Source organism: Scleropages formosus, chromosome 16 (assembly GCF_900964775.1).
Source record: "Scleropages formosus chromosome 16, fSclFor1.1, whole genome shotgun sequence".
NCBI lineage: Eukaryota > Metazoa > Chordata > Actinopteri > Osteoglossiformes > Osteoglossidae > Scleropages > Scleropages formosus.
This window is the reverse complement of record NC_041821.1, coordinates 8,344,455-8,358,076: the sequence shown is the minus strand read 5'-3', so window position 1 is coordinate 8,358,076 and position 13,622 is coordinate 8,344,455. Positions and strand designations below refer to the sequence as shown.

Here is a 13,622-nt window from a genome sequence, read left to right as displayed (position 1 = left end):
GCGCTTTGCCAAAACAAGCCTAAGGAGGCGGTTTGGGACCGATGCCTTTTTGCGGAGATGCGAGAGAAGACAGACTTGTCCTGTGCTCGTCACCTATGAAATTACAGAGGACACGTGTTTGAGATGTTAAAGAGCGCGTGGAGTTTTTTCCAGCCACAGATTTTCAGTGTTTGCTCAGACGGATGTATTCACATAGGCAAATGTCAACCTGTCCCGAGACAAACAATGAATTCCCTATGTCTGAAGGTTTACTTAGGAATTATTCTTGTCTAGTTCTTTTTGTTATTAAAAATAAAGTATTTATCATGTATGACGGGATGAAATCTTAGGTTGCCTGAGCCCCCTGGCTCCGCTGCTGAATGTCTCCGTCAGGGCCGGTCTTGACGTGACATTTTCATCCTTCCCGTTTGTCTCCCCGACCGATCAGTTCCCCCAGTGATCCAGGTGCACCCGGAGAGCCAGGCCAGGGAACCGGGGGTTACGGCCAGCCTGCGATGCCATGCAGAGGGCATCCCCAGCCCACAGCTCGCCTGGCTGAAGAACGGCATGGACATAGCGACCAAGCTGTCCAAGCAGCTCACCCTACAAGGTGACCAGCATCTTCTGTCATGAGCTAACTATACCTCTTCCAAGCCCACATCACAAATTCAGCCATTTTTTGGCGATAAACTCATCGTCTACTTAATGTGGATTGTTTAACATGATAGATATATTTAGAGATATCACCTACATGCATGTCATGGGTGCCAGTGCAATTATGCACAACCATATCCTAGTTGCTATCATGTCAATGCCAAAAAAGTTCCCTATAAGATCAGTCGCCATGCAGCTCATCTGGTGTATCACTAGCGTGAGTGAGACATTATTTTTTGCCTGCTGAATTCAGTCCCAGGGGTTTACTCCCCCCTTACAACAGTAAACATTTTACTCACAGTTGTCTGAGGCAATTTGGCTTACTGTAAATCCCTCCAAAGAAAGAAAACGGAGCCAGAAATAACAGTGGCCTTGGCCAGAAACTACTAATCTGTAAACTATAAATATTAGTGAACATTTCTGTGTAATCAGGCAAAGCATGACAAGCTTATTCTCAGAAAAGCTGGCTCTGATTACAGTGCCAGTCGGGAGGAAGAAATGTGGAGCGTAGATACTGGAGTTCAGCATAGCAGGTGGCCGAGTAGTTCTAACCGTAAAGTTACCATTTAACTGTAAAGTTGCCAGTTCTGGTCTCGGGAGGTTATGTCCTATTATATTACCTTGGCAAAGGTGCTGAAAATATACTACTATAGGGACACATTCAGGGCTACGAAGCATCCATGGTTGCACAGAAGGTAACTCTGCGCTTCACATCTCCTGGTCTGTGGGTTTGGACTTAGGATTGAATTTGGTTCCGTTTATAAGGAGTGTGTATGTTCTCTATGTTCATATGGGTTTTTCCCACAGTCCAGAGATGAATTTTGGTGAATTAGACACTAAATTGCCATTAATGAGTGAATATTTGGAGTTTTTTGTTTTCCTCTCCTCAGTTGCCAGCTGGCTTACTGTATAGTTAACTGTAACTGATGCTTATGTTACTGTCCAGTGTCACACCCTGTAGCATCGTATCAATCCTTGTGAAATTGTTCAATGCCACTCTGGTGAGAAGAGTACTCTGTGAAAATGAACTGAATTTAACTGAGTAGGTGTTAGATTCTTTTGTTGTGGAGATGAGTTAATAATATTCATTGCTTTGTATAGCCAGTGTTGTAAGACGCCTTTTAATTTGTTTAAATTGGAATTCACTATTGGAGCGTGGTGTCGTGGCGGGCTTGGCTGGGTTATGCTGTCTGGTGAGTCTGGGGTTCAAGTCCTGCTTGGGGTACCTTGTGGCGGACTGGTGTCCCATCCTGGGTGTGTCCCCTCCAGCCTTGCACCCTGTGTTGCTGGGTTAGGCTCCGGTTTGCCACGACCCTGCTCAGGACAAGTGGTTTCAGACTGTGTGCGAATTAGCTGTTATAATTATGTCAAAGGGAGGTGCTGTGGTGTCACAACGAGCTTAGCTGGGTCCTGCTTTCCGGTGGGTCTGGGGTTCGAGTCCTGCTTGGGGTGCCTTGGGATGGACTGGTGTCCTCTCTGGGGTATGTCTCCTCCCCCTCTAGCCTTGTGCCTTGTACTGCTGGGTTAGGCACCGGCTTGCCGTGACCTCTGCTTAGGACAAATGGATTCAGGCGGGGTGTGTAATGATATTGAAGGGTAAAGTAATAGGAATCCAGGCCCTCAAAGTTAAGGCTCTTACATTCCTCTTGTTGGTTTCCCACAGCAAACGGAAGTGAGGTACACATCAGCAACGTCCGGTACGAAGACACTGGTGCATACACCTGTATTGCCAGAAATGAAGCCGGAGCAGATGAAGACATCTCTTCGCTGTTTGTCGAGGACTCGGCCAGAAAAACGCGTATGTATGCACGATATGGCGTCTCCTGCAGGGCTTGCTAATGCGCATTCAACTTCCTTCACATGGTATTCTCACCATGTGCACAGGGGCACAGTGTGTTCTCACATAATGTGATCCATATAACGCTGTTTTTAATTATATTTATTTTGTGCCTACTTTAGAAAAAAATTATATAGCAGTACCTGTTTCATGAAACAAGTTTTTTTCCACCTTATCACATAAACAAACTGCAAATACAAAAAAGTGAGAGTTAAATTTGTAACTAACTGGGGTCTTTGCTCTCAAAGCTATTATGTCATACCTGTTTATTGTAAGACCTGCTTCTAGGCTAAAGTCCAGTACCTTTTCATACCTCTAGGTATGATATATTGAAAATGAAGATGTCTAAATAAGACTGAACTCTTTATTCAAAGTATTGTGCATGTTCGTTTATTTATCGTCCTCAGATGCACCAGATAAGAGAAAATATGACTAAACGTAACTTTAACAATTCAGTTTATAAATTAAAAATGTCAACTTTCAAAATCTGCGCCTTTTGTGTTGTAAGAAACACTAATTGATTCAGACCAGCCTGCAATGAAATTTTCTGAGATGACATGTATTCGGCACAGATCTCGGAGGTAATTTGAGGTCTAATATGGTGCTGAAAAGCAGGCTATTTGCAAATGCCAGCGAAGTACTTATTTTCTCATTACAAGTACAATGATGGCCCTCACCGTTTTATACATTATAACCAGCGATCTGTGAACTGCACCGCATGTCATGCATCACACTTGCAGCAAAGCCCTTCTTTGTTGGCTCACTGTACTCACCTTTTGAATCAATTTATTGCTTCCCTACCCTTAAAAGCGGTGTTGATGTGTAAAGTTTGAGTAATGGAGTCAGCGAATTAAATGTATTAATATTAATGTTTCCAGGGCTGTTATTGCTCAATGACACTCAGCAATGGCTCATGTAGGGGTAGTGACTCGGAATAATCTGCTCTGTTGTTCAGTAACACTTTTCCATTAAAATAAATAGCATGGCAGTAACTTGCTGGGCTGTTGACTTTAGAGGTGCTCAAAGCAGTAGCTGGCGGAAGTCATCCAATATGCAGTGCGCTAAACGCCGAGGTCACTCAAGTCGTGTCCCAGTTGTAGCATCTCGTACGTCAACAGATAAAAGTCAAATGTGATCCCCTCCCCATCCACCAGTATTTTAAATAAAGGTACTCCTAATGTCACAGAATGGTGAACACACCAAGAAGCACTGCCACAAGTACCATAAGTTCTGGAGTAATTTGTAGACGTTATAGCCTCCGTGAATTACCTTAGAGCACCATTTGTTTGAAATAGATGACAACATGGCCCGTCTTATCTCTGGGAAGTCATAGCATGTGAGACGTCTCTATACATGCGCTTGCTTTTAGTTGACGGATCTAATGCGATTCCTACATGCAGATTATTTCAGTGACTGCGAGAGAGTTGTATCTGAATGCAGAGCTGGTGTCCGTCTTAGCCGTAGCAGCAGACACACTTGAATACTGAAAGGTGTTTGCCACGTTTTCGGTTCATTTGTAAAAATGGAATCATCAAGATCCCACTCATGGATGAAGAGAGTAGTTAAAGAGGGTTTCGGCAGTGTGGTTCAAGACCCTCATTCTCAGGGAGAGCGTGATTCCTTGATACTGGGGCAGATATCCTGGGACACACACCTTGGCTTCTTGGCTTCTGCCCCCTATGGTTGGGTGAGATGGTCGAGGTTCTCCCTTCTCACTGATCGTACCTATAGTCCATGATGTCTAAAGGTCTTTGGGTGGAATTGTGTGAATAGAGGTCTCTTCCAGACATGGTACCCAGACTAAGAAGCCTGCAGAATGAGCGATGTCATAATCATCTTCATATTTCCTATATGACTGTCAGTTCTATAGGCAGCTCCTTGAGTGATGTGCGCCAGCCGAGCGGCGGTGTCAGACAAACTAACTGTGCTTCTGCAACCGTGTGTCTGCATTTAAATCTCTTCATCTGTTACTGATGCCCTTTTGTTTGCTCTGAGATCTATATCACATTGGAGAAAAGTGCCTGCAAAAGAAGGGAATGTAGATGTAAAATGTAAGAGAAGCCTGATGCTTAGAGACCTGTCTTCTCTCCTTGTCCGTTGGTAATGTTATTGCAGACGTACCGTATCACTGAAAAGTTTGAGTACATACTGTATATATGTCAATCATAGCATCTCGATTTCTGTAAATACTTGAAAAAGTAAAATAAAAAATCTTGGATTCTTCAAAATACCAGGGTACAAGCAAAGTGGGGGGTGCAGAGGGTTTGGCCGGGTCCTGCTCTCTGGTGGGTTTGAGGTTCGAGTCCTGCTTGGGGTGCCTTCCAGTGGACTGGTGTCCCATCCTGGGTGTGTCCCCTCCCCCTACAACCTTGCATCCTGTGTTAGGCTCTGGTTTGCTGCGACCCTGCTTGGGACAAGCAGTTTCAAATAGTTTGTGTGTGTGTGTGTGTGTGTGTGTGTGTGTGTGTGTGTGTGTGTGTGTGTGTGTGTGTGTGTGTGTGTGTACCAGCAAAGTGGTTAAAGCTATTGCCATGCTCTCAGGAACCCCTGGTTTAAATCCCTGCTCCAGCCCCTTCCATCAAGGTACTTACACTGAATCAATACAGTAAAAGTTAACCAGCTCTTTAAATGAGTAAGTAACTGAGTGTGAAAACCTAAGACTGTGTTACACATACATAATCAGTAAATAATGATAATTAATAAGAACAGTTTCACAAATACAAGACATCTGGAAGGTGTACTCAGGCCTTTGATTGGTTATGTAAGTATTTATATCTGGCTAAACTGGGAGGAAAATGAAAAACGCAAAGACATAAATCTTTCGTATAAAAAGTTATCTCCTCATTCAGTGGTAACACATTGATATGATTTGCAGTGATCTATCAGTTACAAATCAAGTTCTGGCCTCATTTTTTCTTCTTTCTGCATTTCTATGTTTGGAAGCAGGAAAGGGTACATAGCAGTCATTGTGCGTCCTGAGAGCGGAGCACAGCATCCTCATATTCTGAAGGTAACGAATGAATCACTTAATGAGATGAATTTTCTGAATTTAGAACTATTTCTGAGGTGGAAAAAAGCCACTCAAGGGATTTTTTTCACATATGTGCTTCAAAGGATAGTTCTGACTCAGTAGTCACTCCAAGGTCCTTAATAACTGCCTTTGGTGATACCAAATAGAAAACTAGATTCAGAAATAAATCCACTAATCTTTTTTGATGTAGTTTAGATGCAAAAAAAGCCTATCTCAGTTTTCTCCACTAATGCAAAAAGGGAGAAGTCTGGTAGGGTGGGCCAGAGTGCTGGACCAGGCAGTGTCCACATTTCATCTGTAAGATTTGTGATATTCTCTAAGGGTTCTGATTCCGAGTCGAAGCTTCTATCACCTTGGTATCAGAAGTTTCATTTCAGGTATCGGTCTGCTCATCGCTGCCAGAATGAGTGAATCAGCCAATATTTGACAGAGATTTGCTGTACTGGATGGACAAAATTTGGTCTGAAAAATCCTCAGTAAGGAATGATAGACAATATTGTAACCCTACCACTGGCCTTTGTCCTACTTTTACACTCACGACTTTAAGCAAAGTTTTTCACATACTTAACTCAATCCAAGTCCATCAGATTTTTGAGCGAATCTCAGATCTGTAACTCAAAACCAGAAATGAAAAACCATTAACCAACTTAATGTAATATGTGTGAAAATAATATATTTTTTAATTATTTCTCAAATGCCTTTATCCAAGGTGACTTACAGCATAAGGAGTACTACAGTGCTTTGGAATACATTACAGGTGTTTTGAGAGATAAAAAAGGCTGTGTTTCCAGTAAAAAAAAACAGCTCAGATGTCTGTGGATCATTATCAGGTGCAGAGGTGTATTTTTTTCCTTTCCAGATGGCCTGTAAATTGGCTCTTCCTTCAATAATTTGTTGACACTTAGCGGGGACACCGTGCTTGTTCTGATGTCTCAGGCCTGTACTGATGGAGAAGAAGCACAGATGTACACACACACCCACACGCACGCTTTGCTTTGCTTTACTTGCCGACCACATCTACTGACACGGGAACAGAAAGGCTCCGGTTCATTGTTCGCGGTCCGGCGGGGTCTTGCTCTTCGCTAGAGAACCGTACTCAGCATTCTGCATGCGTTCTCCAGATGCCTTCATAAGTGCACAAGATGCGCTGCTCTTCCATGGTTAGCTTGCAAATAAATTAATCAAAGGGATCTAAGCACTGCAGAGATTTACACGTTTACACTCACCAGTGAGACTGATGCATTTGTTGTAATTCAGGTAAATTACTTTGCTCCAGGGGCCACCAACAGTGCTCTTGTTGGCAGCTGAACTCAGATGCTTCTGGGCCAGTTCCTTAGATAGTTCAGAGTACCTGCCGCCCATACGTATCTGTGTCTATGTGACCTTCCCCATAGAAAAGACCAGAGTCACCGAGAGAGGTGTATGTCGTGTTCGTTATACACCTCTTAGGACCTCTGGGATGCCCGAAAACACACCGTTAGGTCGGGCAACCTAACTTGCACTTTCAGTATTTACTTTTCATATAATTATTTGCAAACAGATTGCATTTCTGAACATTATTTGCTGTAAAGCAGTAATATAAATATTTTTAATCTATAAATATTCAAAGTCATTTGTATCTGTTTACATTACAGTTTTTGTTTATTCATTTAGAAGACACTTTTCTCTAAAGAGAGTTACAGCGTTAAGCTATCACCTTCACTATGTGATATGCACTGTCTTTTCGGAAAGAAAAACATAATACACAGACTTTTTTAAAATCAGAAACTGGGACAAAAGAGCTTTGAAAAAATAAACATTGCAGTTTTTTTAACTCAAAAATATTGTTTTGGTGACAAAAATCTCTTTCTTTTTTATCTAATGCCCTGAGGGGACACTTTTTTTAATTTTTGAAGCCGGTTTTTGCTTTGCATAATAAAAACACATTAGGTGTCATCTTACCTTTAGTACTGAGTACAAAGGAAATGCGTTCCCCTATTTACCGGGGCCCAGTGCTAAACAACAAAAAGCGTTCGGCGCCCAAGTGAGACACAGACTCGGGGAAGGGAATGAGGCGTGAATTTGGGTCCGGACTCCCAGGCGATTTCGCGTCACCCATCCATAAGAGCTCTTGTCTGAGCAGTTGTCATCGGTGCATCTCCCTCTCTCTGGGGCCCGCTGTCAGCCCGTGTCACCGTGTGCAGATGGTTGCAGTTTCTCTACAGCGTTCGCTGCGCCGCGCCGTGCCGCGCCCCACATCTCTGGGAATCGCCGCGAACCCGTCACTTCTACCCACCCAGCTCAGGAGCGCCGCTTACAAGCGTGCACAATTGCGCCATCGTCGTTTTATAAAATAACGGAGTGGCCTTGCCGCGACGAAACACCGCGTTTGTACGATTTAGCGCAAGTTAATCGTTTTTAACAAAGGGAGTTTCGACTCTAATTGCAGCTTTCTCTGCGCTGCAAAAAGTGGACGCGGATATTATAAACGGGATGCCATCATAGATTATTATGCTTTAATTAAGAAGCGCTGATGTTCCTGACACATTTAAAGAATGTATAAAGCGACACCCTCAAGAAAATGTGCTATAAATCACACTGACCTTTCAGTTGTACCTTCTTCGGTTATAGACTGCAATGGCTCCTATAAGCTGTTAGTCACAATAAAGCTGTCAGGAAACCATCTTTGAGATCACATTACTGCCTGCTGCCCCTGTGGCGTGTAACATAAACCATGTGTCATGTCGGAAACGGCCCTGTTTAACACCATCCTGGGCACCGGCCGACGCTGCATCACTGGCGGTATCAGGGGGAATCTGTTTTCTCTCTGAATACACTAATGAATCCACCTTTTCTCCGTTAGGGCGATGATGGAAATGGTGCTGGATACCAAAGGTGATGATATTGATTCAGAACTAAACATAAATGAGATTGAATTAAATGACCTACCAGACTAGTGTTTTTTTCTTTTTGTTTCACGTTTAAAGCGTAACCCGTGAGTGTTTTTAAAGGAACGGCAATGCTTTGTGAACGAAAGTAATCAGCATTAATGAATGAATAGGCTGCCTGTGAATGAGAAATCCCCGCAGACGCTGGCGGGACTCTTTTGTGCGGGGATTCAAACCGGAGTGGGCTCCTCGTTTGCATGGAACTGGGACACGGAGCCGGGAGCAAATTGGGTCTGACGAATGTTTGCCTTGTAGCAAATCGCGTCCGCTCAATTTTTAAAACAGTGTTGTCTGACAGCAAATTGAGCACGGCTTCTTCCGGGGAGCCTCAGCTCTCAGCTCTGGTGTTGCCGATTCCTGCCGAAATGTCGCACTGGAGCTGCAGCCAGCCAGCTGAAAAACATGAGCATAACAAGAGGAAAATAAATTCCTAATCCCTCTGTTTCTGTGTGACCTTCGGTGTGCAACTGAAATGTGTGCATCCTTGTAAAAAAAAAAAACAATGCATAATATTTCATATATTTGCATCTGCTTTAACTTTCTCAAAGAAATTCAGTGCAGAAACATGGGGAACTGGTGACTAAATTGCCCTAATTGTGTGTCTGTCTGTCTGTCTGTCTGTGTGTGTGTGTGTGTGTGTGTGTGTGTGTGTGTCTGTGTGTGTGTGCGTGTGTCTGTGTTTGAGTGAATGTGTTGTGTGGTTAACCTACGACAGAATGATTTCCCATCCAGGGTGGACCGTGCCTCGTGTCCTATGCTTCCGGGATAGACTCTGGATCACCACGGCCCTACACTGGACAAGTGATTGATGGCAACATAAAAGAAGTGGTTGGGTCAGGTTTGAAATGAAAAGTTTTGATAATTTTTTTTTCTATGCTACTATGAAGCTATATTTAAATGCCTACGGCTGCTTGTGAGGCATAGACACATATCATTTGTTGCTGTACCTGTATGTGGGATTTCAACAGCCAATGGATGGCGCGAAAAATGATCGATCGGTAATCCAACACGGCGCTGTTAGTGTAAACACATCATCGACATCATCTTATATCAGTAAATAGAGATTTATATTTTACGCATTCGTATTATTGCAAGAAATGGAAAAGCATCCATCAAGGACAAGCGAGGCACACATGCTGTCACCTAGGAAACACTTGCATTTCACACAGCATGTTAAATTTTAGGTTTCCTACAAAAAGGCCAACACTCATGAGTTTGCGCAACTTTAGGCTTTTACTGTCGGGGTGGGGAGGGAGAGAATGCTATCAGCACGTTACAACTTTTCTGACACCAATTATTCTGGTAGGTTTCATATCCTAAACTTCACAGCATTTACCTTTGAAGAAAAGAGAAAGAGAATCTCACTTTCTCCTCGCACGAGTCCACAGGTTTCGAGCCTTCAGCTTCCTTTGAAGAGGCTGTTTCACATTACCGCTTGTCATTAAAAGTGAGCCGCTATCCGGAAAAGCGGCCCGGGAAAGTTGTCTTCCGCGGCGCTGAAAGGACTATTGTTAGGCTCTGCTCCAGCCACTGCAGTGAAACGGGATCCACAATTTCCATACCGAATTGAGAAGGAGACGGAGAAAACACACTAGACTTGAGAAATTTTAAACCCCTTTTTTTTAACCATCGGTATTTCTTACGTGGAACTTTTTTCTGCCAAGCTGCCAGTTGTCACATCAATGTTTCAGCACAGTTGTGTTTCTCACACACTCAGTTAGATGCATTTCAATGTAACACTTATGTCTTGTATGTTAAAATAAAACTTGATAAGTAGAGCGCAATCCATTAGCTGTTGCTTTTCTCCAAAAGGCACCTCACGAGGATGCGTTCCTATGGTAAGCTACTTATAAATAGTTGTAAACGTATTTACACAGCTGGATTATTTTCATGGGATCGGTTCAGTGACAGTACCTCGATAGAGGGTACCACAGCAGGATGGGGGACACGTACTCAGAACCTCCCGATTGCAAAGCAACGGCTCTAACCAGCACGCCACCTGCTGTCCCAGAATCCGCAGTGTTAATAAAGAAAGGCCTCCCTCGTGGAACAGATCCCATTCTCGGTAGGCGACGACGCAAGGGTTCGGACAAAACCAAGGTACGGCGGCCACTGTTTGCGTCGCATTTTCTCTTAACGACCCATAGTTTACTGCTACGGGATCGCCCTGGGCTGCCCAGGACCTTCCATGCGCAGACAAAAGTTTTGTTATGTTTTCATCAACCAGTGAAAACATACAACCTTGCTGCTGGGTAGGCCCGCGTTCGCCCTTACCCCCACGCGCTACCCCCACCGCGTTTGGTCCAAAGCTCGGAATGAACAAGCTGTTGAGGTGGCACTACTTCTAATTTTGGAAAAATGAATGATAAATGAGTGTTCCTATGCCTGGAATGATGCCCATTTCACATCGCGGTGATGAATAGTATCAACTCAGCGCTGCACTCGACAGGATGAGGATACTGAGTTTCTTTACACTTGTAGTAGTGTATTCATTTTTAAAGGTTCAATTTGTTTTTATATTTCAGTCTTTTTACATTTACATTTATTCATTCAGCAGGTGCTTTTCTCCAAAGCAATGTACAAGTCACTGTATACAAAAGTGCATACAAAAATATTGTATTTGTATGTTGCATAAATGTTGTATACATTGTATACAAAAGTATAAAAAATTTCACAGCAAATGACAAGCTTTACCTAGTGAGAAATAGGAAAATGAGAAATGAGATCAAAGTGCGGTAAGTTTGTCTGATACCACGCTTGCAGAACTGAGTCTGATTGGACTCAGGATTGGAAATGCAAAAGTGATCATGACGGAGGGTGTGGTGTAAACTTCTGAAGCATTTAGGAGACCCAGTAAGAAGTGAGTCTGAAAGAGATGAGACCCTGCTCCGATGCTGGAATGGATTCAGCGGCTTCGAGGGGAAAAGGACCTCATTCCACCACAACGGAGCCAAAACAAAGAACCTACAGACTCTCGATATCGGAACCCTTGTGAGTGGGAGCACAAGTGGCCAGAGGTGGATGAGTGTGGCCATCTTGCTGGGGACGGATGCTTTGATGGTCTTGTAGTCCGTAAACACTGTGTTGAGGTTTATATGAGCAGCTAGAGAAAGCTAGCAGGGAATATTGTGAACATGTAGAGAATATGCAGCAAACTAAGGTAGGAACAGATTGCTGTCTGTTGTCACGTTTCTACTGTCTTTCACCTTTTCAAGTGTGAGCAGGTAACTTATCTGGAGACAGAATTAAGGATTATGGCGCTAAGTGCAAAATTTAAACTTCAAATATTCAAAAAGTGTGCGTAGGAACAGTGATTAGAATACCTTCCATTATGTCTGTGCCACATAACTCTTTAGAATTCATAACTCTGTAATTAGAATGGGTCAAAATGTTTGGTGAACCTGCTATTTTAGACTTGTTGCTTTTTTCACATTAATTCACGGTGAAGTATAGACCATCATCCTTATTGTCTTTATTACTATGGCATTAAAGGGTAATGATACAATTGAATTATTGCGGACAAATAAACTTTTAATATACACTTTCAGGGGGTGCGGTGGTGCAGTGGGTTGGACCGCAGTCCTGCTCTGGGGTTCGAGTCCCGCTAGGGGTGCCTTGTGGCGGACTGGCGTCCCGTCCTGGGTGTGTCCCCTCCCCCTCCAGCCTTACGCCCTGTGTTGCCGTGTTAGGCTCCGGTTCCCTGTGACCCCGTATGGGACGAGCGGTTCTGAAAATGTGTGTGTGTATACGCTTTCAGAAAATTTGTAAGAGAATAGCATTTATTTATTAAAATTTTTTAGATTTAGCTGCTATTGACATTCCAAAAGCTGCATTCATTGCGATATGACTGTCACACGGCCAGATGCAGGGCACTGTGATTTAATTTTATAGTCTTGTTATAAGTCAATTAATCTTCTTTCTAAAGGCTGTAGCTACAAAAGCAATTATAATGAAATAAAGTACACACACACACCTTCTGAACCGCTTGTCCCAGACAGGGTCACGGGGAACCGGAGCCTACCCGGCAACAGAGGGCGTAAGGCCAGAGGGGGAGGGGACACACCCAGTATGGGATGCCAGTCCATCGCAAGGCACCCCAAGCGGGACTCGAACCCCAGACCTACCGGAGAGCAGGACCCAGTCCAACCCACTGCACCACCGCGCTCCCTTGCTTGAAATAAAATAATTAATTTTAAACTGTATGAATCAAATGGGGGTTCACCCGGTGCCTGCTGCATGGTGGGTCTGGGGTTCAAGTCCCGCTTGCGGTGCCTTGCAACGAAGTGGTGTCACGTCCTGGGTGTGTCTCCTCCCCCCTGGGCCTTGTGTCCTGTGTGGCTGGGTAAGGCTTCGGCTCCCCGTGATCCAGCTTGGGTCAAGCGGCTGTTGATGATGGATGTATGAATCAAAGGTATTATCACACTTATCAAAGTCTCAGCGTTCCTTTGAACTAACTTGTACACTCATACAGTATATGAAATACATATTCAAATATACATTCCATTGCACAGTGGTGGAGCGTTCCATCACCATATACTTGATCTCTTTTATCATTGAAATAACAAATGATTTTCTATTCTATAAGCCAGTTAATAGTAGCAGCTGTAACTTCAAGGATAACTTGAGTCCAGGGTTTCAACACAGTGCAATGCGAGAACGCTCTATTGTTCTTGTACAGTATGTTGCTGTTGCGTTGTGAATAGGTGAGTTCACAATATATCGACCATACTAAGGACATCCTGTGAAATTCTTCTATCTTCTTTTATCAGTCCTATGTGTTATTTTTTTATTAATTGTCTTGCCAAGCAACTGCATTGACTATAAATTGCTAGCAAAACACACGCTTAATAACAGCTATATATTTTGATGTAGTTAACACGGTGACGTGGGGCCCGTGTCGTAAACCAGCGAGTATAAAGACAGATAGGGCGTATTTCTGCTGGCTCCTGTGTATTGGCTGTTGTCCTCTGTGAGACGCATTAATCCTGCCTTGAAAGGTGCATTTGGGGCGAACGGGAGATAAATCACCGCACGGCACAGTGCTCCGCTCATGCGTTAAGCCATATGATTACCATATTAGAAAGCTGATGAGGCTCGTGCAATCTGCAACACCCTGTCAATCTTCTCAATTGGAATTTGGTGCCTTTTCAAGCCTCGCTGTCGTTCAAGACTCGGAAAACGTGCGGCCGCCTCC

General features: G+C 43.6%; 1 protein-coding gene across 1 annotated transcript in view; it reads left to right on the top strand.

Annotated features, from left to right (window-relative positions):
- The window catches only part of LOC108924569 (follistatin-related protein 5-like), a 95,887-nt gene that overhangs the window by 72,784 nt on the left and 9,481 nt on the right, over positions 1-13,622 (top strand). Inside the window, exons 9-10 of the mRNA XM_018736056.2 lie at positions 428-589; positions 2,297-2,431. Coding sequence (XP_018591572.1) covers positions 428-589; positions 2,297-2,431 — 297 coding nt within the window. The remainder of the gene's footprint in view (positions 1-427; positions 590-2,296; positions 2,432-13,622) is intronic.